Source organism: Melanostigma gelatinosum (assembly GCF_949748355.1).
Source record: "Melanostigma gelatinosum genome assembly, chromosome: 8".
In the NCBI taxonomy this organism is placed as follows: Eukaryota; Metazoa; Chordata; class Actinopteri; order Perciformes; family Zoarcidae; genus Melanostigma; species Melanostigma gelatinosum.
The window spans coordinates 16,528,202-16,549,515 of record NC_136641.1 but is presented as its reverse complement, the minus strand read 5'-3'; the positions used below and the strand labels follow the sequence as shown (position 1 = coordinate 16,549,515).

The window sequence follows — 21,314 nt, the reverse complement described above, 5'->3', positions numbered from 1 at the left end:
TTGATAGCCTACTGCAGCTCAGAAGTAGCTTGTTAAAGTAGCAGGGCAGGTGTGCAACTTTTGGTTTAGTGCAGAGCAGATCTATTCATGTGACACGTCGGAACATAGTCAAAGCAGACACGGTACCTTATCAGAATTAGCGGTACATCTTATGAGAAGTCCTGATTAAAAGTGTCTGCTACAATACCAAAAGGCTTTACCAGCTGAAAATTTTAATAATAATCATAATATTAGATCCACCACTTTTCAATTAACATGTGATTGCATAAATTGGTACTAGCACTTAACGTATTGTCCAAACATGCCCCCTTTAGTCAATTTATTTATTTTACTGTTTTGCCATAGTACCATAGGGCCCCGAATTACAGGTCATAAGCACAAGGGTAATAGTGTGAAAGAAAAGTTGCAAGATTCTCACTTCAGTTTTCCAGCATTCAAGTTTCTTCTTTAAGATCTTTATCATTTCTAGAGTACATGTGTTTTTGATAATCATGTTACTGTCAATGACATTGAATGTGACTCTAAAAACAATTTAAAATAACAAGATTTCATATCAACTTGTCTGACTCCCTTAACCCAAGTCATGTGACTGCTTCAAGTTTAATAAGGTGGTAGATATTAATACATTCTTTTCAGTGACAGAGGACTTGTTGGCAACTTCCCTCACAAGATAGGGAGATGAATCCCTGGGAGCTAGTTTGCTTGTGGTTTGATTTCGGTAGCGTGATTACTGAGCTTGGCTCCAGTTCTTGGCTGGCGGTGCAGTGGGTGGAGAGTAATGTCAAATTTATCCCAGGATCTTCGGGGCTGGACTTGCCTCTCTCTCTATATATAAGACTGACTTTCTTTCTCCTCTTGCCTTGCTTCGTGTCTCCTAGGGACTCTCAGCCTGCTTTCCCTCTGCTGCCTCCTTTTGTGCGGACCATCTTTTGCACTCTCAACAACCAAGAACCATGGCCCAGCAGCAGCAGATTAGGTATGAACCTGCTCTGTCCATTAGGACAATACACCAAACCCCTCCAGCATGATACAGTGTGTAGGCTGCTCAAAGAGCAAAATAGGAATAAAGCATGCTTTGATTATTTAACTGCATTAACACCTGTAATAGAACACAGTTGTAGTTTGCCCTCTGTTTCTCTAGAGCTACCATGGCAAATCATAGAAGCCTTCGGGTGTGTAATGCCTTCTGCACGTATGTGTATGTTGTGTTATTTACTCTGTCGACAAGTTATTTTTGGATGAGCCGATTTCCAGAGGCAGTCACTCTGTACCCAGTTCTGTTGCAATGCTAATGCCTCACAAATAGAATACACGCTTAAAAAGCCGAATGAATTACTTTCCAATGGAGATGGTGTCCTTAATTTTGTGCTTTAGACGACCAAATCCTTGTACTTGTACACCTTTACTCAATTTCTAGGAATGTTGTGAGAAAGGGAATGATTGTTGTGCGCATGTCTGTTCTGACGTGTCGTTAAACAGCCTCCCAGCTAAGCTGATAAATGGAGGGATTGCAGGCATGGTAGGAGTCACCTGTGTGTTCCCAATAGACCTGGCCAAGACCCGCCTACAGAACCAGCGCAGCGGGCAGCAACTCTACAAGAACATGTAAGAGCCACACAAGCCAAAAGAAAAGATGACGGATGGCCCCCTTACCCCTTCTCACTATTTAGTATTTACCTTTTTAATAATTACCTACCACACATCATTTGAAAACTATCTCCTTGTATGAAGACTCTTCCCAAGTTTTAATTTTCCAAGCCCTGACTATTTTATTAACACTCACTTAATTATAATATGCATAAACATGAGGGTATCCTTTAAATAATTTGCATAATTATCAATGTCTGTGTTTTTTCTCCTTCAGGATGGATTGCCTAATAAAGACAGTTAAATCAGAGGGCTACTTTGGCATGTACAGAGGTAACACTATTCTCATTGTTTGTAAAATACTGACATTTTTAAGATGTGCCTGAATAGTCTCCTTGAATAGAATATCAAGACCTGTGATACACTTTGATTGGCCTGAACCAAACTTACCAATTTCATCTGACTCCCAAAGAAGGATGCTTTTCTTATGCCACGTTTCTTTAATTATTATTGATTTTCATCCGCCATGCTGTGTCATGGCTAAGTGCTTGGATCAAATTCCATGAAAATAGATTAATCAGTGGTTCATCTTTTGTGATCTCAGAACCACAACTCACTGCACTGAAGCAATGGACATTTTATGCCTCACATAAATCATTGTTGCTTTATCTGATTGACAACCTCTGTGATGTGGAATTCATTTCTTTAACAGACATCTTGCTACATCAATGGTTCATTAGTATTAAGTTTGTCAATGCTTGTTGCAGGCGCAGCAGTAAATCTCACCCTGGTAACTCCCGAGAAGGCCATCAAACTAGCTGCTAATGACTTCTTCCGCCACCAGTTGAGCAAAGATGGGTGAGTAGTACCACGGATTAAGCCGGACAACGTGAGTCCCTTTTTTTTTTTTTTTTTTTTTTTTTTTTTTTTAAATAACCCTGTCCATGTGTTGTCAGTGGCAGGTTGACTGTGTTTAAGGAGATGTTGGCAGGATGCTGTGCAGGAATGTGCCAGGTCATAATCACCACACCCATGGAGATGCTCAAGATCCAGTTGCAGGATGCTGGCAGGCTAGGTAATTACAAGGAAGTCAGCAGCAGCAAATAATGCTTTGATGTGCTCTTTACGTCCTCAACAGTTACCCGAAAACAGTTACAATATGTTTCCTCTCTCTGCCAGCGGCCCAGCAGAGGGTGGTGCCTAGTGTAGTGACGACTCTAAAGATGGGGGGGACCAGCGCTGTTGTTAGCCGTTCCTACAACGCCAGCCCTGCGCCTCAAGTCACGCGAGTGTCCGCCACACAGATCACCAGAGAGCTGCTGAGGACCAAAGGAGTGTCAGGACTGTACAGGGGACTCGGAGCCACGTTGATGAGGTGAGATGGGATTTCATGCTTGCTCTTGCTTAAAGCCACAGTTGACAACTATAATAAAATTAAAGTTTTGTCAAATTTGCTCAAACTGTCAGTATATCCTGACGGTAGTACATGAGATGGATAATCTGTGAAAAGAAATCAGGTTCCTCTGCCTGAAGGAGCGGCCATTCTCTGCTCATGAACTCCTGTCAAACGAAGCAGTGCAGATCAAATATGAATCAAGATTCTGTTACTGTATTGCGTGTTTCTTACCTGAAATGTTTTCAGAAACATGTTAACTTGTACTGTTGAGCTGTAAAATGAGTTTGCGACCCGGCCGCCATGTTTAAAATCAGTCGAGCCAAAACCAAGCACCGCCCACAGAGCGCTTCTAATTTTGCAGCTAAACCGTAGACGAAAATATGTTCCTGAGAAGAGAAATAGGCTTTACAAACTTGTCACCTGTTTGTGCTTTAAATATGATGGCACCATCTTGTGATCCAAACTAAATCGTAAAAGTTGAACTTAATATATGAGGATTCATCTCAAGTCTCAAATCTTTGTGGACTCACACATGAAGAAACTTCACTGAAACCAGCCAGAATAAAAAAGGTGACAAGTTAATGCAGGTGATACATGTGATGCCTTTCTTACCAGTGATGAGATTATCCTATGTTATAAGGCTTTATGTTACCGGCAACAAGAGAGCCGATGGCATTGCTGCTCTTCTCATCCGATTTCTGGAGGACCACGATTGTCTGGACAAATAGAACATTTGGTAAGTGAAACTGCTTTTGTTTTCTTTACATCTGCAGTGTGTTAATTTTGCCTATCGTGTCGTTTATGGATAGTGTTCCCTGATGTAACTAATATTTGAATGGCCCTTGCTCTTTAGTGTTGCTGGATTGTTTTGTCAGGCTTTGTTGTGAATATATGTGACGGTTCAGGGTGTATTAATTACATCGATTTTGACCATATGCATTGTCCGTTAATTACGAAGCATCCCGTCCTGCGTGGGTTTAGGGTCTGGATAATTGAATCAGTTTGGGCTGTTTTCTTTTACAAACAATAAGTATGGTCTGGAGAAATGGGGTTGTGTGGCGCTTGCTTAGCCCTGTTTGAATCAGTAGGGAACAGCTGCCTAAACGCTGCGGGGAGAATGTGGCGTGAGTTTGTGCGTGTTGTTTTCCTTACTAAGCTAGTTTAGCATAGCCTCGCAGAACATACGCGCCTCAGCTGTGTTTTATTTTGCTTCCGGGGTCAGACGCTGACCCGGAAACTAAACAGACAGACAGACCGGTGTCTCCACCGAAAACATTATATTTACCACAATTTAAGCTTCTGCATTTTCAAAATGCACTAGTATTATTGTTCGGTTTATATGCCTCGTACCGAACGGTTTAATACGAATACGTGATGTTACACACCTAGAAACAAATAACCGTAGCTGTGGCGCCATCATGAGGTTATTAGGTGTAAGACAGCAGTGAATGCCCAGGTATAAAATGCACGGCCCGCTAGATACATTATCATGTTTTATGCTTGTGCTTATAAAGCATTAAATACATGCATTTCATCTATGAAAGACACGGTGATGATGAAAGAGATGATGATTTATTATTTTACAGTGATAAACATACGTAAGCATTTTTAACCAAGAAATAATTTTTCTCAACTCATTTATCAGAAAGTAAAAAGTAAGGAAAAATATCTGCTGGTAAACTAAAGTAAAAAACATAAAACAAACTGGCTATGATCTCTAATATGAACGTGTCTGTTTTAACGACTGATCTGATGACTGCAGAGAATGATGGACATTTATTGAGCATTAAGATGGCAGCTGTCTGCGGGCCAGCCAACTTCAACGTTACCGTGTAAGACAGAAGTAGTACCAGAAGCGATCACACTCCTGTGACCAATCCTGCTTTAGACAGAGGTTAGGACCTCCCACCTGGCATACAGACACATACATATTTATTTATTTCAGCATTTAATTGTTATTTTATTCATTTATTTCTGAATTCAAACATTTATTAATGCATTTATTTATTTATACTTAAGTCATTTCTGTCCTCATACTCTGAATGCATGGAAAAGGATCTAGACCTGGAAAAAAACATTAACATGGCAAGGCAATCAAAAGATTGCAGCAAAACACACTGAGGAGTGATGCCAGTGGTATAAAACAGATGTATTTATTTTTTTGATTAATTTGACTCTCTTTCTGTTGGACAAGTAATTATTTGGGCACTCTGGTTTCTACCTACTGGCCAATCCTATTGTCATTTGATTTTTGAGCATATTGTGCTTGTATGATGTGATGATTATGTATTTACTTTGTAGAGTGATGCAGGCGTGTCTACAGATTTACCATGTATGTGTGTGTTTATTTACATGTGCTAGACGTCATATATATATATATAAGTAAAATATATATATATATATATAACATATATATATATATAAGCAAATATATATATATATGAGCAAAAATAAATATATATCTATATATATATAGATATATATACACATATATATATATATCAATCGGCAGAGATCTTTTCCAGACGTGGTTTGTGTGCGAGTAATTGCAGAATTGCGGCAGTGTATGGTTGATTGCCTGCAGCGTAATGTCTCAGGGAGACATCGATTCAAATTTAGGAATGACTGTTTTTATTGTTTCAATGTATGTTTTAAATCTCCTTTACTTATGCCTTGATGCTTTTAATGGTTTCATGTGAAGCACTTTGAATTACCTTGTTGTTGAAATGTGCTATACAAATAAACTTGCCTTGCCTATATAATGACGTCTAGCACGGCAAAATGAGGTGACCTTTTTATTTATTTACTTTTCTGTTCTTCGAGGTGGGTGTACCAGTCGGGGCCACTGCCTCAAAGGCTCGGTCACCACGGGTCTTAAATCGTGTGCGTGGGACTGACAGAAGACCTACAGCGTTTGACCTGAGAGTGCGGGCGGGTGAATAGGGACGAAGTAGATCAGCTACATCAGTCAGAGCCTGACCGTGAAGTGCTCTGTAAGTGATGGTGAGAATTGTGAAGTGTATCCTAGATGCTACAGGGAGCCAGTGGAGAGATCGGAGTATGGGGGTGATGTGAGACCGTCGATTTGTCCTGGTGAGCAATCTGGCGGCCGCGTCTTGGATGACCTGCAGACGGTCTGCAGGTCATTTTATCATCATTTTAGGTCATTTTATCAATTTTATCATTAAAGAAGTTCATGAAGTCATTGTTACTGAGGTCTATAGGGATACTCGGCACAACAGAGCTGTGACTCTCTGTCAGCCTGGCTACAGTGCTGAAGAGGAACCTGGGGTTGTTCTTATTTTTCTCTATTAACGATGAGTAATAAGCTGCTCTGGCATTACGGAGGGCCTTCTTATATGTCTTAAGACTGTCTCACCAGAGTAACCGAGATTCTTCCAAGTTAGTGGAAAGCCATGTTCTTTCAAGTTTACGCGATGTTTGCTTTAATTTGCGGGTTTCAGGGTTATACCATGGAGCGAACCTCCTTTGTTTTACCAACTTCTTTTTTAAAGGAGCAATAGAGTCTAGTGTCCTTCTCAGTGAGCTTGTAGCACTGTCGACAAGATGATCAATCTGGGTCGGACTAAAGTTAGCACAGGAGTCCTCTGTTATATTGAAGCATGGTATTGAGTTAAATACAGACGGAATCGCTTCTTTAAATTGAGCTACGGCACCATCAGATAGACATCTAGTGTAGTAACTCTTGCTTAACGGTGTACACTCCGTTAGTAGGAATTCAAAGGTTATTAGATAATGATCCGATAGAAGAGGGTTCTGTGGATAGACTATTAAATCTTCTATGTTAATGCCATAAGTCAGAACCAGGTCGAGAGTGTGGTTAAAACAGTGAGTGGGTTTCTGTACATTCTGATAGAAACCAATCGAATCTAATAATGAGATAAATGCAGTACTGAGGCTATTGTTCTCGACATCCACATGAATATTAAAGTCACCTACAATAATTACTTTATCTGTTTTAAGGACTAGACTTGATAAAAACTGAAAAAATTCCGAATACGGACCTGGGGCCCGGTACACTATAACAAATATAACTGGCTGTATTGTTTTCCAGGTTGGGTGTGAAAGACTAACAACCAAGCTTTCAAATGAGTTATAGTCTAGTTTAGGTTTAGGGTTTAATAATAGGCTAGAGTCAAAGATGGCTGCTACTCCACCTCCTCGGCCGGCGCCTCGAGGAATGTGAGTATTGATATGACTAGGAGGAGTTGATTCATTTAGGCTGACATATTCATCATTACTCAGCAAGGTTTCAGTAAGACAAAATAAATCAATATGATTATCTGATATTAGCTCATTTATTAGTAGAGCTTTAGATGACAAAGATCTGATATTTAAGAGTCCACATTTAATTATCCTATTTTGTTGTACTGTTGCGGTAGTTTTAACTTGGATTAAGTTATTTTGTTTAACTCCTCGATCGTTTATTTTTGATTTAATTAATTTCAGTGGCCGTGGGGCAGACACAGTCTCTATGTGGTTTTGCGTGAGTAACTGCTCTAATGGAAGCTCAGAGGAGTGTGTAAGACTGCAACTCTGCTTCCTGGTCTGATCTCTGGGTTGTCATGTACCAGGTCCATACAGAACTGGGTCAGATTTGCAGAGATGAGATCTGCTCCATCCAAAGTAGGATGAATGCCGTCCCTCCTAAGCAAACCAGGTTTTCCCCAGAAAGTGTCCCAGTTATCTACGAAGTCATAACACACATGTGACAACACATTGGTGTTACACATGTAAACATGTTATCTTTGTGCTAGCACAAATGTACATGTAGCGCAGACGGAACCAATTCCATACAGCACTAAACAACGCAAATAAACATTATTTTCGGTACAGTACACGCACATTAAATGTTCTCGAACATGAAGGACAACAGAATCTATAACTGATTGTCTTAAAATGCTAAACATTATTAGCCTTGCAGTTCTCTCCTGAAGGCTTAGTCACTCGAAAAGAAGGATTTCACATCGCACGTCGAGGCTGAAACTCGCACCCTACAGAGAGAAGGCCGGAGCACGTGTGTCCGCTGCTTTGTACAGTCGACACGCTCCAATAAGAAATCTACCAAGACTGGTTTACAATTATAAGGAATTTAATTCCACTGATGCAAGTACGATTACAGTTAAACATTGGAGTACATACTCCTATGAAATATTACAATATAAACCCACTTTGGAAAAAAACTACCTCTGGTCCCAGGACACAGCCGTCCCGGAGATCCACACGCTAAAAGAGGCAGAAAAAACACTTTCTAACCCGCCCACATATTCGCTCGCGACTCCTCCCCTGCCGTCTATCTCAATTTCTATTGGCTTCTAGTGCTTCTAGTGGCTTTAGTGGCAACATCATTGTTCCCACTAGGTCAGTCACTTAACGTTATACATCTATTCCTGGAATAAACAAGTGTGCTCACTTTAAAACATATTGGCTGTGCATGAACACAAAATACAGAACACACATGTGACAACACATTGGTGGGCATCACACTCACAACATGTTATCTTTGTGCGAGTTCAAATGCACATGTAGTGCAGACAGACACCAATTCCAGACAGCACTAAACAACGAAAATAAACATTATTTTCGGTACAGTACACTCACATTAAATGTTCTCGAACATGAAGGACAACAGAATCTATAACTGATTGTCTTAAAATGCTAAACATTATTAGCCTTGCAGTTCTCTCCTGAAGGCTTCGTCACTCGAAAAGAAGGATTTCACATCCTGCCTCGCTCTTCACGTCCCGCTAGCTTTATCTGGAGTACAGTGCCTTCTAGTGGCTTTAGTGGCAACATCATTGTTCCCACTAGGGTTTCACATCCCACAAAGGATTTCACATCCTGCCTCGCTCTTCACGTCCCGCTAGCTTTGTCTGGAGTACAGTGCCTTCTAGTGGCTTTAGTGGCAACATCATTGTTCCCACTAGGGTTTCACATCCCACAAAGGATTTCACATCCTGCTGCGCTCTTCACGTCCCGCTAACACATTGGTGGGCATCACACTCACAACATATTATCTTTTTAACATGACCATTGCTGCTATTCCCAGTCCAGCGACGGTGCCAAGAAGCGCTCCTGCTTTCAGTAGAAACCGCCAACCTCTGGTCTGAGTCTCAGCAGCTTCAGGACAAGTCTGCTCATTAATTAGGGCCAACATGACAGACACCTCAGACACCTTTGGCTGCTGTTCCAGGTCATTCATTCGGGCCGTCTTGACATCATCGTCATGCTCAGACACCTTTAGCTGCTGTTCCAGGTCATTAATTCGGGCCGTCTTGACATCATCGTCATGCTCAGACACCTTTAGCTGCTGTTCCAGGTCATTAATTCGGGCCGTCTTGACATCATCGTCATCCTCAGACACCTTTAGCTGCTGTTCCAGGTCATTAATTCGGGCCGTCTTGACATCATCGTCATCCGCAGACACCTTTAGCTGCTGTTCCAGGTCATTAATTCGGGCCGTCTTGACATCATCGTCATCCGCAGACACCTTTAGCTGCTGTTCCAGGTCATTAATTCGGGCCGTCTTGACATCATCGTCATCCTCAGACACCTTTAGCTGCTGTTCCAGGTCATTAATTCGGTCCGTCTTGACATCATCGTCATCCTCAGACACCTTTAGCTGCTGTTCCAGGTCATTAATTCGGGCCGTCTTGATATCATCGTCATGCTCAGACACCTTTAGCTGCTGTTCCAGGTCATTAATTTGGGCCGTCTCGACATCATCGTCATCCGCAGACACCTTTAGCTGCTGTTCCAGGTCATTAATTCGGGCCGTCTCGACATCATCGTCATCCTCAGACATCTTTAGCTGCTGTTCCAGGTCATTAATTCGGTCCGTCTTGACATCATCGTCATCCTCAGACACCTTTAGCTGCTGTTCCAGGTCATTAATTCGGGCCGTCTTGATATCATCGTCATGCTCAGACACCTTTAGCTGCTGTTCCAGGTCATTAATTCGGGCCGTCTTGACATCATCGTCATCCTCAGACACCTTTAGCTGCTGTTCCAGGTCATTAATTCGGGCCGTCTTGACATCATCGTCATCCTCAGACACCTTTAGCTGCTGTTCCAGGTCATTCATTAGACTCTTCCAAAAGAATTTAGGTGGAGCCGGCAAGGGGATCACGTCAGGATGAATCTCATGCTTCTCATCAAGCTGCCCAGGGTCATTACTTTTGACCAACATGACATCATCGTCATCCTCAGACACCTTTAGCTGCTGTTCCAGGTCATTCATTCGGGCCGTCTTGACATCATCGTCATGCTCAGACACCTTTAGCTGCTGTTCCAGGTCATTAATTCGGGCCGTCTTGATATCATCGTCATGCTCAGACACCTTTAGCTGCTGTTCCAGGTCATTCATTCGGGCCGTCTTGACATCATCGTCATGCTCAGACACCTTTAGCTGCTGTTCCAGGTCATTAATTCGGGCCGTCTTGACATCATCGTCATCCTCAGACACCTTTAGCTGCTGTTCCAGGTCATTAATTCGGTCCGTCTTGACATCATCGTCATCCTCAGACACCTTTAGCTGCTGTTCCAGGTCATTCATTCGGGCCGTCTTGACATCATCGTCATGCTCAGACACCTTTAGCTGCTGTTCCAGGTCATTCATTCGGGCCGTCTTGACATCATCGTCATGCTCAGACACCTTTAGCTGCTGTTCCAGGTCATTAATTCGGTCCGTCTTGACATCATCGTCATCCTCAGACACCTTTAGCTGCTGTTCCAGGTCATTCATTCGGGCCGTCTTGACATCATCGTCATGCTCAGACACCTTTAGCTGCTGTTCCAGGTCATTCATTCGGGCCGTCTTGACATCATCGTCATGCTCAGACACCTTTAGCTGCTGTTCCACGTCATTAATTCGGGCGAACATGACATCTTTGTCATGCTCAGACACCTTCAGCTGCTGTTCAAGTTCATTAATTTGGGCCAACGTGACATCTTTGTCATGCTCAGACACCTTCAGCTGCTGTTCAAGTTCATTAATTTGGGCCAACGTGACATCTTTGTCATGCTCAGACACCTTCAGCTGCTGTTCAAGTTCATTAATTCGGGCCAACGTGACATCTTTGTCATGCTCAGACACCTTCAGCTGCTGTTCAAGTTCATTCATTCGGGCCAACATGACATCTTTGTCATGCTCAGACACCTTCAGCTGCTGTTTAAGTTCATTAAGTTGGACCGACTTGACATCTTTGCAATGCTTTGTCTTCATTAGACGCTTCCAAAAGTATTTAGTTGGAGCCGGCAAGAGGCTCTCTGCAGCCGGCAAGAGGCTCTCTTCAGCCGGCAAGAGGATCTCTTCAGCCGGCAAGGGGCTCTCTTCAGGACGAATCTCATGCTTCTCATCAAGCTGCCCAGGGTCATTACTTTTGACCAACATGACATCTTTGTCATGCTCAGTCACCTTTGGCTGCTGTTCAAGTTCATTAAGTTTGACCAACCTGTCATTATCTTTCTTCCTTCGATCCTCCGAAAGGTCTTTCATGCTTAGGTGATTCATATGTATCTGTCTTCCTTCCACTGGTGTCTCTTGAAAGTCCTCAATAACTAGTTTGGATAATTAGTCGGGGGTATAGAGTTTATTTGCCTCTAATTTGTCTTTCTTGATTACACTGTAGTACTGGTGTCTCTTGACCTTCAATAACTAGTTTGGAGAAGTGAAGTCAGGGGTAGGTTATATAGTTTCTTTGCGTTTCATCTCTGTGATGTCATGCCATTCTAGGCTGTTCTAGGCTGTTCTAGACTGAACTGACGTCATTGGTGACGCTTTGCCTTTGATCGTGACGAATCATGTGTCACGTCATTCTATGCGCCAGGTGTGGCCATTTGGAGACCGATTGCGTCACCGCGGCTGTGACGAGGCTGTCCCATGAATACAGAAATATTTAAATGTTGAAATAAATGCTGAAATAAATAAATAAAATAGTAAATACATGCTGAGATGAATAAATGAAAGTTGATACTGTAACAGACTGTCTCGTGTTCTGTCGTTCTGGTGTTGACGATGATATGTCCCTTGAGGGTTGCCGTAGCGAAGGCGCAACTCCCGCCAAAGGAGCAAACAATAATAGAGTAGCCGTGGGCTGACACAAGATGTCTGGTCTCCCGACTCCAGTTATTACTGTATGATAAGTGCCCTTACACACGAACCCAAGACGCTCGGTTACAATACCTAAACAGGACGTAAATAAATAAATATATTTCTGCATTACTTCATTTATTTATTTCTGTGTCCGTATGTTCGTGAGGTAGGCGGTCCGAAACTCTTTCTTAAGCAGGCTTGGTCGAGTATGGGCGCAATACAGAAGCAACCGATTCCTAGCAAATCATCCCTGTGGACGACGTCAAAAAACTAGCTAGCAGCACTCATGGCTTCGACCGGACGGCCGCTGGCAGACCTTCTGCGGGATGTGGCTGACCAGCTTGAGAACTGTGAGTTTCTTCTGTTTAAACGTATAAGCAGCATAACAACAGCAGTTGTTTAGCTAAATAATGTTGGTCAAAGTGCCAATATACTCTATTAAACTGAACTAGATGAGTGATTTATTTATTCATGCTGTGCGTCAGATCACATTCCTGTAAAAGTGTGCGATGATATCGTTAGCCAACAGAGCCTTCTCCATATCTGCCCCCTTCCTCTGGAACTCTCCCCAAAAACATCCGAGATTGCAATGACTTTTCCACTTTCAAATCCCAAATCAAAACCCACCTGTTCAAAACTGCTTTTAAAGTGTGACCACTATTGTGTATTTTATGTTTTTAGTGTATTGCTTTTATATATGATTATTTCAATGTAAAGTGTCTTTGAGTGTCATGAAAAGCGCTATATAAATAAAATGTTTTATTATCATTATTATGCTTCATCTGCAACGGCTTATGTTCTTGTACTGATTATAGCTTATCCTCTTCACTTGACTCTAGGCGAGGTTTCAAGCCTGTTTTGTCCATACATTGGAGGGAGAAGGACGACAAGGAGGTGAACTGTTGCTGCGCCTGCACAACTTCATTCGTACACTCACTCTTTCTGTTGTATTGAGGATAAAAATGCATTAGACAATCAACAACAATTCCCTATTTGTTGTATCAAATCTGAATATTATGCAAGTGTTGAGAAATCAGGATTTTTAATCTGTTCTAATTCTAATTGTCACTATTAGCTGGAGGATACAGCAGATTTGTCATCTGAAGAAAATAACCTAATTAATGAGTTGGCACTGTTCTGGGATTTGCCTGCAGTCACATCTGACAACAGAAGATGGCTGCTGGACAAACTGCTCCTCCATGCTGTGAGTATTCTGATCTGTACTCAATAGATCATACAAACCAGACAGACTAATCAGAGTTGAAGTTCTGATGTAGGACAACATTATGTCTTTCGCAGTTTGTCTTTATTGTGACATACACAGATGGATGTTGATGAGTTTATTAAGTAATGCTAATTAGACTATTGGTTAAAGATTAGTAAGGCTGCTTTGTTTTTCTGTTGTGATGCAAATGTTTTGCAGGTCCTTGGAAGAACCTCAAGACAAGTGAAACAGTTACGAAGGGGGTTAAAAGAGACACCGATCTGGCCTTTGCTAACTGAGAGGAAAGACACAATTCCCCTCCTCTTTACAAGAGCATCTGATGTACAGTGCACACCACAGGTAAGTGACCCCATGATGCTAAGTCAAAAACACTAACACAAATTAGTTTTTCAGAAATTACATGTGTTTTCTACCCTCTGGCAGCCATTGGTTTCACTTCATTACAATAAACATTAACCTGGTGAGATCTGAAACGTGTTGCATTGAAATGATCACAGTCAGCATTTGATCTCTTTTTTTAAAAGTTAAACCTACATCACATCACTGCATGAACAAGTACTGCTCAAACATGGTTGTCCTGAAGTCCTTGCAAGTTTCATAGAAATGAACTGACACTAATTGCTGCCTAAAAGGAAGGAAACTAATATAAAAAAAATGTGTTACCATGCAAAAACCTCCAGTATGGTTCTTTAAAATAACAACTATGCCCTGATCGAATTACAATTTGGATTATTAGAATTGAAAATGTCTCATTTTCTATTCTGCTGTTTATTGTGCTTTCTATTCTCTTGGTTGTTTCGAAAGACAAGTGTTAACTGATCGTATAAAATGAATCCGTCAGATGGCCAGAAGATAAAGTGGCCAACAGAGGATGAGGATGAAGACAGTGAAACGTACACGGACCAAGACGTCAGGTTCGAAACGTCCCTGGCTGTTTGTGCTTCCTTGCCTCCTTCCTAACGTTCATTCATCCATTCGGCCCCTGCAGCGATGCGAAGACAGCGGTTCACCTTTGCAACACCACCTAATCTCTTAGTTTAAGGTGGGTCATGCATGCACTTACCGACACATAGCTTATGGTCTACCTTCATCATGTTTCGTTCGAATAGCCTGCTTCTTTGACATATTTTAGCTCGCAATTGATAGCCTACTGCAGCTCAGAAGTAGCTTGTTAAAGTAGCAGGGCAGGTGTGCAACTTTTGGTTTAGTGCAGAGCAGATCTATTCATGTGACACGTCGGAACATAGTCAAAGCAGACACGGTACCTTATCAGAATTAGCGGTACATCTTATGAGAAGTCCTGATTAAAAGTGTCTGCTACAATACCAAAAGGCTTTACCAGCTGAAAATTTTAATAATAATCATAATATTAGATCCACCACTTTTCAATTAACATGTGATTGCATAAATTGGTACTAGCACTTAACGTATTGTCCAAACATGCCCCCTTTAGTCAATTTATTTATTTTACTGTTTTGCCATAGTACCATAGGGCCCCGAATTACAGGTCATAAGCACAAGGGTAATAGTGTGAAAGAAAAGTTGCAAGATTCTCACTTCAGTTTTCCAGCATTCAAGTTTCTTCTTTAAGATCTTTATCATTTCTAGAGTACATGTGTTTTTGATAATCATGTTACTGTCAATGACATTGAATGTGACTCTAAAAACAATTTAAAATAACAAGATTTCATATCAACTTGTCTGACTCCCTTAACCCAAGTCATGTGACTGCTTCAAGTTTAATAAGGTGGTAGATATTAATACATTCTTTTCAGTGACAGAGGACTTGTTGGCAACTTCCCTCACAAGATAGGGAGATGAATCCCTGGGAGCTAGTTTGCTTGTGGTTTGATTTCGGTAGCGTGATTACTGAGCTTGGCTCCAGTTCTTGGCTGGCGGTGCAGTGGGTGGAGAGTAATGTCAAATTTATCCCAGGATCTTCGGGGCTGGACTTGCCTCTCTCTCTATATATAAGACTGACTTTCTTTCTCCTCTTGCCTTGCTTCGTGTCTCCTAGGGACTCTCAGCCTGCTTTCCCTCTGCTGCCTCCTTTTGTGCGGACCATCTTTTGCACTCTCAACAACCAAGAACCATGGCCCAGCAGCAGCAGATTAGGTATGAACCTGCTCTGTCCATTAGGACAATACACCAAACCCCTCCAGCATGATACAGTGTGTAGGCTGCTCAAAGAGCAAAATAGGAATAAAGCATGCTTTGATTATTTAACTGCATTAACACCTGTAATAGAACACAGTTGTAGTTTGCCCTCTGTTTCTCTAGAGCTACCATGGCAAATCATAGAAGCCTTCGGGTGTGTAATGCCTTCTGCACGTATGTGTATGTTGTGTTATTTACTCTGTCGACAAGTTATTTTTGGATGAGCCGATTTCCAGAGGCAGTCACTCTGTACCCAGTTCTGTTGCAATGCTAATGCCTCACAAATAGAATACACGCTTAAAAAGCCGAATGAATTACTTTCCAATGGAGATGGTGTCCTTAATTTTGTGCTTTAGACGACCAAATCCTTGTACTTGTACACCTTTACTCAATTTCTAGGAATGTTGTGAGAAAGGGAATGATTGTTGTGCGCATGTCTGTTCTGACGTGTCGTTAAACAGCCTCCCAGCTAAGCTGATAAATGGAGGGATTGCAGGCATGGTAGGAGTCACCTGTGTGTTCCCAATAGACCTGGCCAAGACCCGCCTACAGAACCAGCGCAGCGGGCAGCAACTCTACAAGAACATGTAAGAGCCACACAAGCCAAAAGAAAAGATGACGGATGGCCCCCTTACCCCTTCTCACTATTTAGTATTTACCTTTTTAATAATTACCTACCACACATCATTTGAAAACTATCTCCTTGTATGAAGACTCTTCCCAAGTTTTAATTTTCCAAGCCCTGACTATTTTATTAACACTCACTTAATTATAATATGCATAAACATGAGGGTATCCTTTAAATAATTTGCATAATTATCAATGTCTGTGTTTTTTCTCCTTCAGGATGGATTGCCTAATAAAGACAGTTAAATCAGAGGGCTACTTTGGCATGTACAGAGGTAACACTATTCTCATTGTTTGTAAAATACTGACATTTTTAAGATGTGCCTGAATAGTCTCCTTGAATAGAATATCAAGACCTGTGATACACTTTGATTGGCCTGAACCAAACTTACCAATTTCATCTGACTCCCAAAGAAGGATGCTTTTCTTATGCCACGTTTCTTTAATTATTATTGATTTTCATCTGCCATGCTGTGTCATGGCTAAGTGCTTGGATCAAATTCCATGAAAATAGATTAATCAGTGGTTCATCTTTTGTGATCTCAGAACCACAACTCACTGCACTGAAGCAATGGACATTTTATGCCTCACATAAATCATTGTTGCTTTATCTGATTGACAACCTCTGTGATGTGGAATTCATTTCTTTAACAGACATCTTGCTACATCAATGGTTCATTAGTATTAAGTTTGTCAATGCTTGTTGCAGGCGCAGCAGTAAATCTCACCCTGGTAACTCCCGAGAAGGCCATCAAACTAGCTGCTAATGACTTCTTCCGCCACCAGTTGAGCAAAGATGGGTGAGTAGTACCACAGATTAAGCCGGACAACGTGAGTCCCTTTTTTTGTTTTTGTTGAAATAACCCTGTCCATGTGTTGTCAGTGGCAGGTTGACTGTGTTTAAGGAGATGTTGGCAGGATGCTGTGCAGGAATGTGCCAGGTCATAATCACCACACCCATGGAGATGCTCAAGATCCAGTTGCAGGATGCTGGCAGGCTAGGTAATTACAAGGAAGTCAGCAGCAGCAAATAATGCTTTGATGTGCTCTTTACGTCCTCAACAGTTACCCGAAAACAGTTACAATATGTTTCCTCTCTCTGCCAGCGGCCCAGCAGAGGGTGGTGCCTAGTGTAGTGACGACTCTAAAGATGGGGGGGACCAGCGCTGTTGTTAGCCGTTCCTACAACGCCAGCCCTGCGCCTCAAGTCACGCGAGTGTCCGCCACACAGATCACCAGAGAGCTGCTGAGGACCAAAGGAGTGTCAGGACTGTACAGGGGACTCGGAGCCACGTTGATGAGGTGAGATGGGATTTCATGCTTGCTCTTGCTTAAAGCCACAGTTGACAACTATAATAAAATTAAAGTTTTGTCAAATTTGCTCAAACTGTCAGTATATCCTGACGGTAGTACATGAGATGGATAATCTGTGAAAAGAAATCAGGTTCCTCTGCCTGAAGGAGCGGCCATTCTCTGCTCATGAACTCCTGTCAAACGAAGCAGTGCAGATCAAATATGAATCAAGATTCTGTTACTGTATTGCGTGTTTCTTACCTGAAATGTTTTCAGAAACATGTTAACTTGTACTGTTGAGCTGTAAAATGAGTTTGCGACCCGGCCGCCATGTTTAAAATCAGTCGAGCCAAAACCAAGCACCGCCCACAGAGCGCTTCTAATTTTGCAGCTAAACCGTAGACGAAAATATGTTCCTGAGAAGAGAAATAGGCAATGCAGTAACAGAATCTTGATTCTTCTTGATCAGCGCTGGCTAGTTTGACAGTTTGATTGGTTCATGAGCAACGAATGACAGTTGCGTTAGAGACTCCTCAGGTCTGATTGGTTGTTTTTCTTCGGGCGCTTGATTCTTGCAAATGCCATTGGGAGCACTAAATGTTCTCTTTCATGGACTACTGTCAGGATATAGTGACAGTTTGAGTAAATGTGACAAATATATTTGTATTACGTTAAGTTGCCAAGCAAAGCTTCAACTGGTTTTCCAGTTATTGTGGCTAACATGCAATTTTTTTTGTTGCCTTTTTAGGGACATCCCGTTCTCCGTTGTGTATTTTCCTCTTTTCGCACATCTGCACCAGCTCGGCCAGCGCTCATCTGAAGACCCATCTGTGCCCTTTTATTGGTCCTTCATGTCTGGCTGCCTGGCAGGATCCATCGCTGCTGTGACTGTTAGCCCTTGTGACGGTCAGTGACTCAATCTATGATGATAACTGGTCACCAAACATAAGCATTATTGACTGAAAGTTTAAAGTTGTTTCAAAGGTTTTTATCAATTCTCAACTAATATGCTTGGTATGTCTGGTGCAGTGGTCAAGACAAGGCTACAATCACTCAAAAAAGGAGCTAACGAGGAAACCTACAATGGAGTGGTGGACTGCATCAGGTAAATAAGTCATACAGTCATCGAACAGAATGCCTTTCCTTCCACAGGGTTTGCATGAATGGCACATGTTGCATGCTAACCCTGCACACTCTCCTCAATTGCAGAAAGATCCTGAGAAAGGAGGGTCCTGGAGCGTTCCTCAAGGGGGCCAGTTGCCGGGCCCTAGTTATTGCCCCACTCTTTGGCATTGTACAGGTTGTGTACTTTGTAGGAGTCGGAGAGTTCCTGCTTGGGTACACGCCCTCCAACATCTACTCTACATAAACAAGCTGTTTCCTAGTCTGTCGACCGCTTCATTAAATTACAGGCAGCTATGCACTGGGCATAGCCATGGACCTAGTTCTCTACCACTGTGTACCTTCTTTCTTTTTGGAGGCTTTCAGATGAAAACGATAAAGGGACCAGAGAGATGCCATTTTAATAAAAAATGGTTCCTATTGTGCCTTTAGCATGACTTGGTCTAATTTAAGAGATTGAAACCTGTATTTCTATCTGGGCCTCAGTGGAGCATATTGTGAGAGCAGAATTGCTTTCCTCACTAAGGGACTAGATAGACCTACATTGATCACCACTGCACTCAGATCAGACTCGAGACCTGTCACACCAAACCCTTCCCATGTTTTCCTAGATTCAGCCCCCATCCCTCATTATGCCCCATATTAATTGCCCTTCACTGCAACCCTAACCTGTATATCCCCTCCAACTGCCCCATGTTGGACACCACTAGGTCTAACGACGATGTTGCAAAAGAGACCTCACAGTGCAAGGGAGCGTCTACTGTGTAATAACAAAGGCCGAATGTTTAAACATTACTTGAATAGCTTCAATCCTGTTTTAAAGGGTTACACGTGAAACAACATGGATGTTGACCCCTATCATTTGATAAATAACATTTTTGACAAAATAATTGTCAGGTGTTTTCCTCCGAACAACCTGGTCTGGAAAACTGATTGTTTAAAAGGTCATAAAAGGTCATGTTCGTCTGTGCTTTCTGGTGTTTATTTCTCAGGACAATGTTGTCGAGGTGTTTGGGTTTTTTAATGGACACTGTGGGCAATCTCTGTGGGTCCATCAAACTCTTTTTTTGACTTTGGAGACCTGCTTTTTGCAGAGAAAGAAATGGCGTTTGACGGTTAGTCTCGCCAGACCTTTCGCTGTGGTCTGGCTCCACACATTAACATTATGCTGTAGGGGAAAATGCCCCGGCTTGTATTTCTTTAAACACCTCACAATTGTCTTGCAGCACTAAGCACAGGATGCAGCGATGGATAGATGGTCGATGGAGAAGAGAATGCTGGCTGAAATAGGCGGCCAGTGGTTGGCTTATATACCCACAATCTACATCTGAGGCAGACTAGATGGTGGTAAACTAGTCTAATGATGGACAAGACTTTATTTATGTGATTTGATATGTTTTTTGGACCAAATCTTCTGGAAAAGGTGTATCATGACCTATAAACAGCCACTTTCTCTTCGTTGACATTGGTTGTTCGTGACTGGTCAGGTGTTCTTGTCTGTTAGAGATACAGGAGCCCTCACAAGTGTATCGTGTATTAAGAAGCAGAACGGAGTGCAATTTTGGGCTGCACTCACCCCCTTATGGAGAATTTCATTGGTCAAACTGTTTTATGTAAATGTGTATCTTGTATTTTTCATTTGTCTCAAACGTTGCCAAGTTAAACTCAAACTGAGAGCAGTTAACATTTTAATATGTTCAAAAGTGTTTTAACCAGTTTAGAGGACAATTCATTATTTTTAACTTCATTGGAATGAACTTAATTGAACTACGCATGTAAATAGATTTGTAAATGCTGAATAAATACTTATGAATGCAGTGTTTACTTGCGTTATTTGTAGAGTGTGTGCAGCCTGAAGAGTTGCATATTCAGTCATGTATTCTCAGGTAGGGCTGTAGGGGATAGTGACAGGTTGACTGTAGACGGTGTCATACTTTTTCTGATGCAATCTTAAGGGGTGTTACCCTGCTTATTTACACATGCATCACTGGCACGGATACGTTTGAGGCTGTACAAATGCTCATGCTGCAGCGTTGGGGTAACTCTACCCCGGGGAGTCCTGGAGCCTCTGCTGCATCACAGGCGTAACTAAATATTCAGCTGTCCTTTCAGCTCAAGCGCAGAAAGGTGAAACTCTGACATGAAACACATGCGACCAAACCTGGAAACCTATTTAATCAGAGGGTATTTAAAATCCTATCTGCTGGGAAGGAAAAAAATAAATAAAATCACGTTATGATGGAATAAGTCCATGTGTTTCTGCAACCATCATTTTCAATGGCTACATGGGTCATTTTGACTACAAGCTGCTTTAAAGCCATGTTTAAATATAACTCATTCTTGGATCTATAGCACACTTCCTCCTAATGCATATTTATGTGCTACAGTGAATTAGTACTGTCTTATCTGGAGATTACGTGATTCCTTCAAAAACCTATAAAGTAAGCCTACCATATTAGGAAATCTACTTAATGTGTTAATGTGGATTTATTTTTATTTTCCGTAACCAATAATTGAAAGAACAAACTAGGCCTTTCTTCATTAATGAGTGTAAATAAAACACCACCATATTCAGATAAGATCTGATGAAAGTATCGGCCTGTTTAAATTATATTTGGTAAGGTGGGGAGGTTATATTTCAGTGTTGGAAAGGACTGAGTGCAGATTTAGCCAGTGGAGTACGTGACTCAGTCTGTGTGTAATGGAGTTTGATATCACGACTTAGAAATGTCTTTGGTAACGAGATCTAACAAGTTATTCAACATGTCAGAATCAGAAACGCAAATGCAAAA

At 41.8% G+C, this 21,314-nt stretch overlaps 2 protein-coding genes across 4 annotated transcripts; both read left to right on the top strand.

Annotated features, from left to right (window-relative positions):
- Positions 1-868: 868 nt before the first annotated feature.
- On the top strand, positions 869-2,966 carry LOC306781098 (mitochondrial glutamate carrier 1-like; the record flags this gene model as incomplete). Of its 2 annotated transcripts, none has more annotated exons than XM_079273785.1 (6): positions 869-976; positions 1,480-1,605; positions 1,865-1,920; positions 2,355-2,445; positions 2,550-2,662; positions 2,767-2,966. In XM_079273785.1, exons 1-6 carry the CDS (start codon positions 954-956, stop codon positions 2,964-2,966), a joined length of 609 nt encoding a protein of 202 aa, XP_079129911.1. In that variant the 5' UTR covers positions 869-953. The 2 variants fall into 2 exon arrangements, with proteins under 2 accessions (XP_079129911.1, XP_079129910.1); XM_079273784.1 differs by having other exon boundaries at positions 2,544-2,662.
- Positions 2,967-13,173: 10,207 nt separating this feature from the next.
- LOC306780421 (mitochondrial glutamate carrier 1-like) lies at positions 13,174-20,292 on the top strand. 2 transcript variants are annotated; one of them, XM_079272795.1, is made up of 12 exons: positions 13,174-13,302; positions 13,522-13,662; positions 14,165-14,365; positions 15,341-15,438; positions 15,942-16,067; positions 16,327-16,382; positions 16,817-16,907; positions 16,997-17,109; positions 17,214-17,409; positions 18,149-18,306; positions 18,430-18,505; positions 18,610-20,292. In XM_079272795.1, the coding sequence occupies exons 4-12, from the start codon at positions 15,416-15,418 to the stop codon at positions 18,767-18,769; spliced, it is 999 nt and encodes a 332-aa protein (XP_079128921.1). In that variant the 5' UTR covers positions 13,174-13,302; positions 13,522-13,662; positions 14,165-14,365; positions 15,341-15,415; the 3' UTR covers positions 18,770-20,292. The 2 variants fall into 2 exon arrangements, with proteins under 2 accessions (XP_079128921.1, XP_079128920.1); XM_079272794.1 differs by having other exon boundaries at positions 16,991-17,109.
- The last annotated feature ends 1,022 nt before the right edge of the window (positions 20,293-21,314 follow it).

What these genes read in the sequence shown, in the direction of transcription:
- LOC306780421 (XM_079272794.1), top strand. Translation starts at nt 15,416, where the DNA reads ATGGCCCAGCAGCAGCAGATTAG. An exon ending in CTCGGAGCCACGTTGATGAG is followed by an intron (nt 17,410 to 18,148) that starts GTGAGATGGGAT and finishes TTGCCTTTTTAG; the next exon opens with GGACATCCCGTTCTCCGTTG. An exon ending in GACTGTTAGCCCTTGTGACG is followed by an intron (nt 18,307 to 18,429) that starts GTCAGTGACTCA and finishes TGTCTGGTGCAG; the next exon opens with TGGTCAAGACAAGGCTACAA.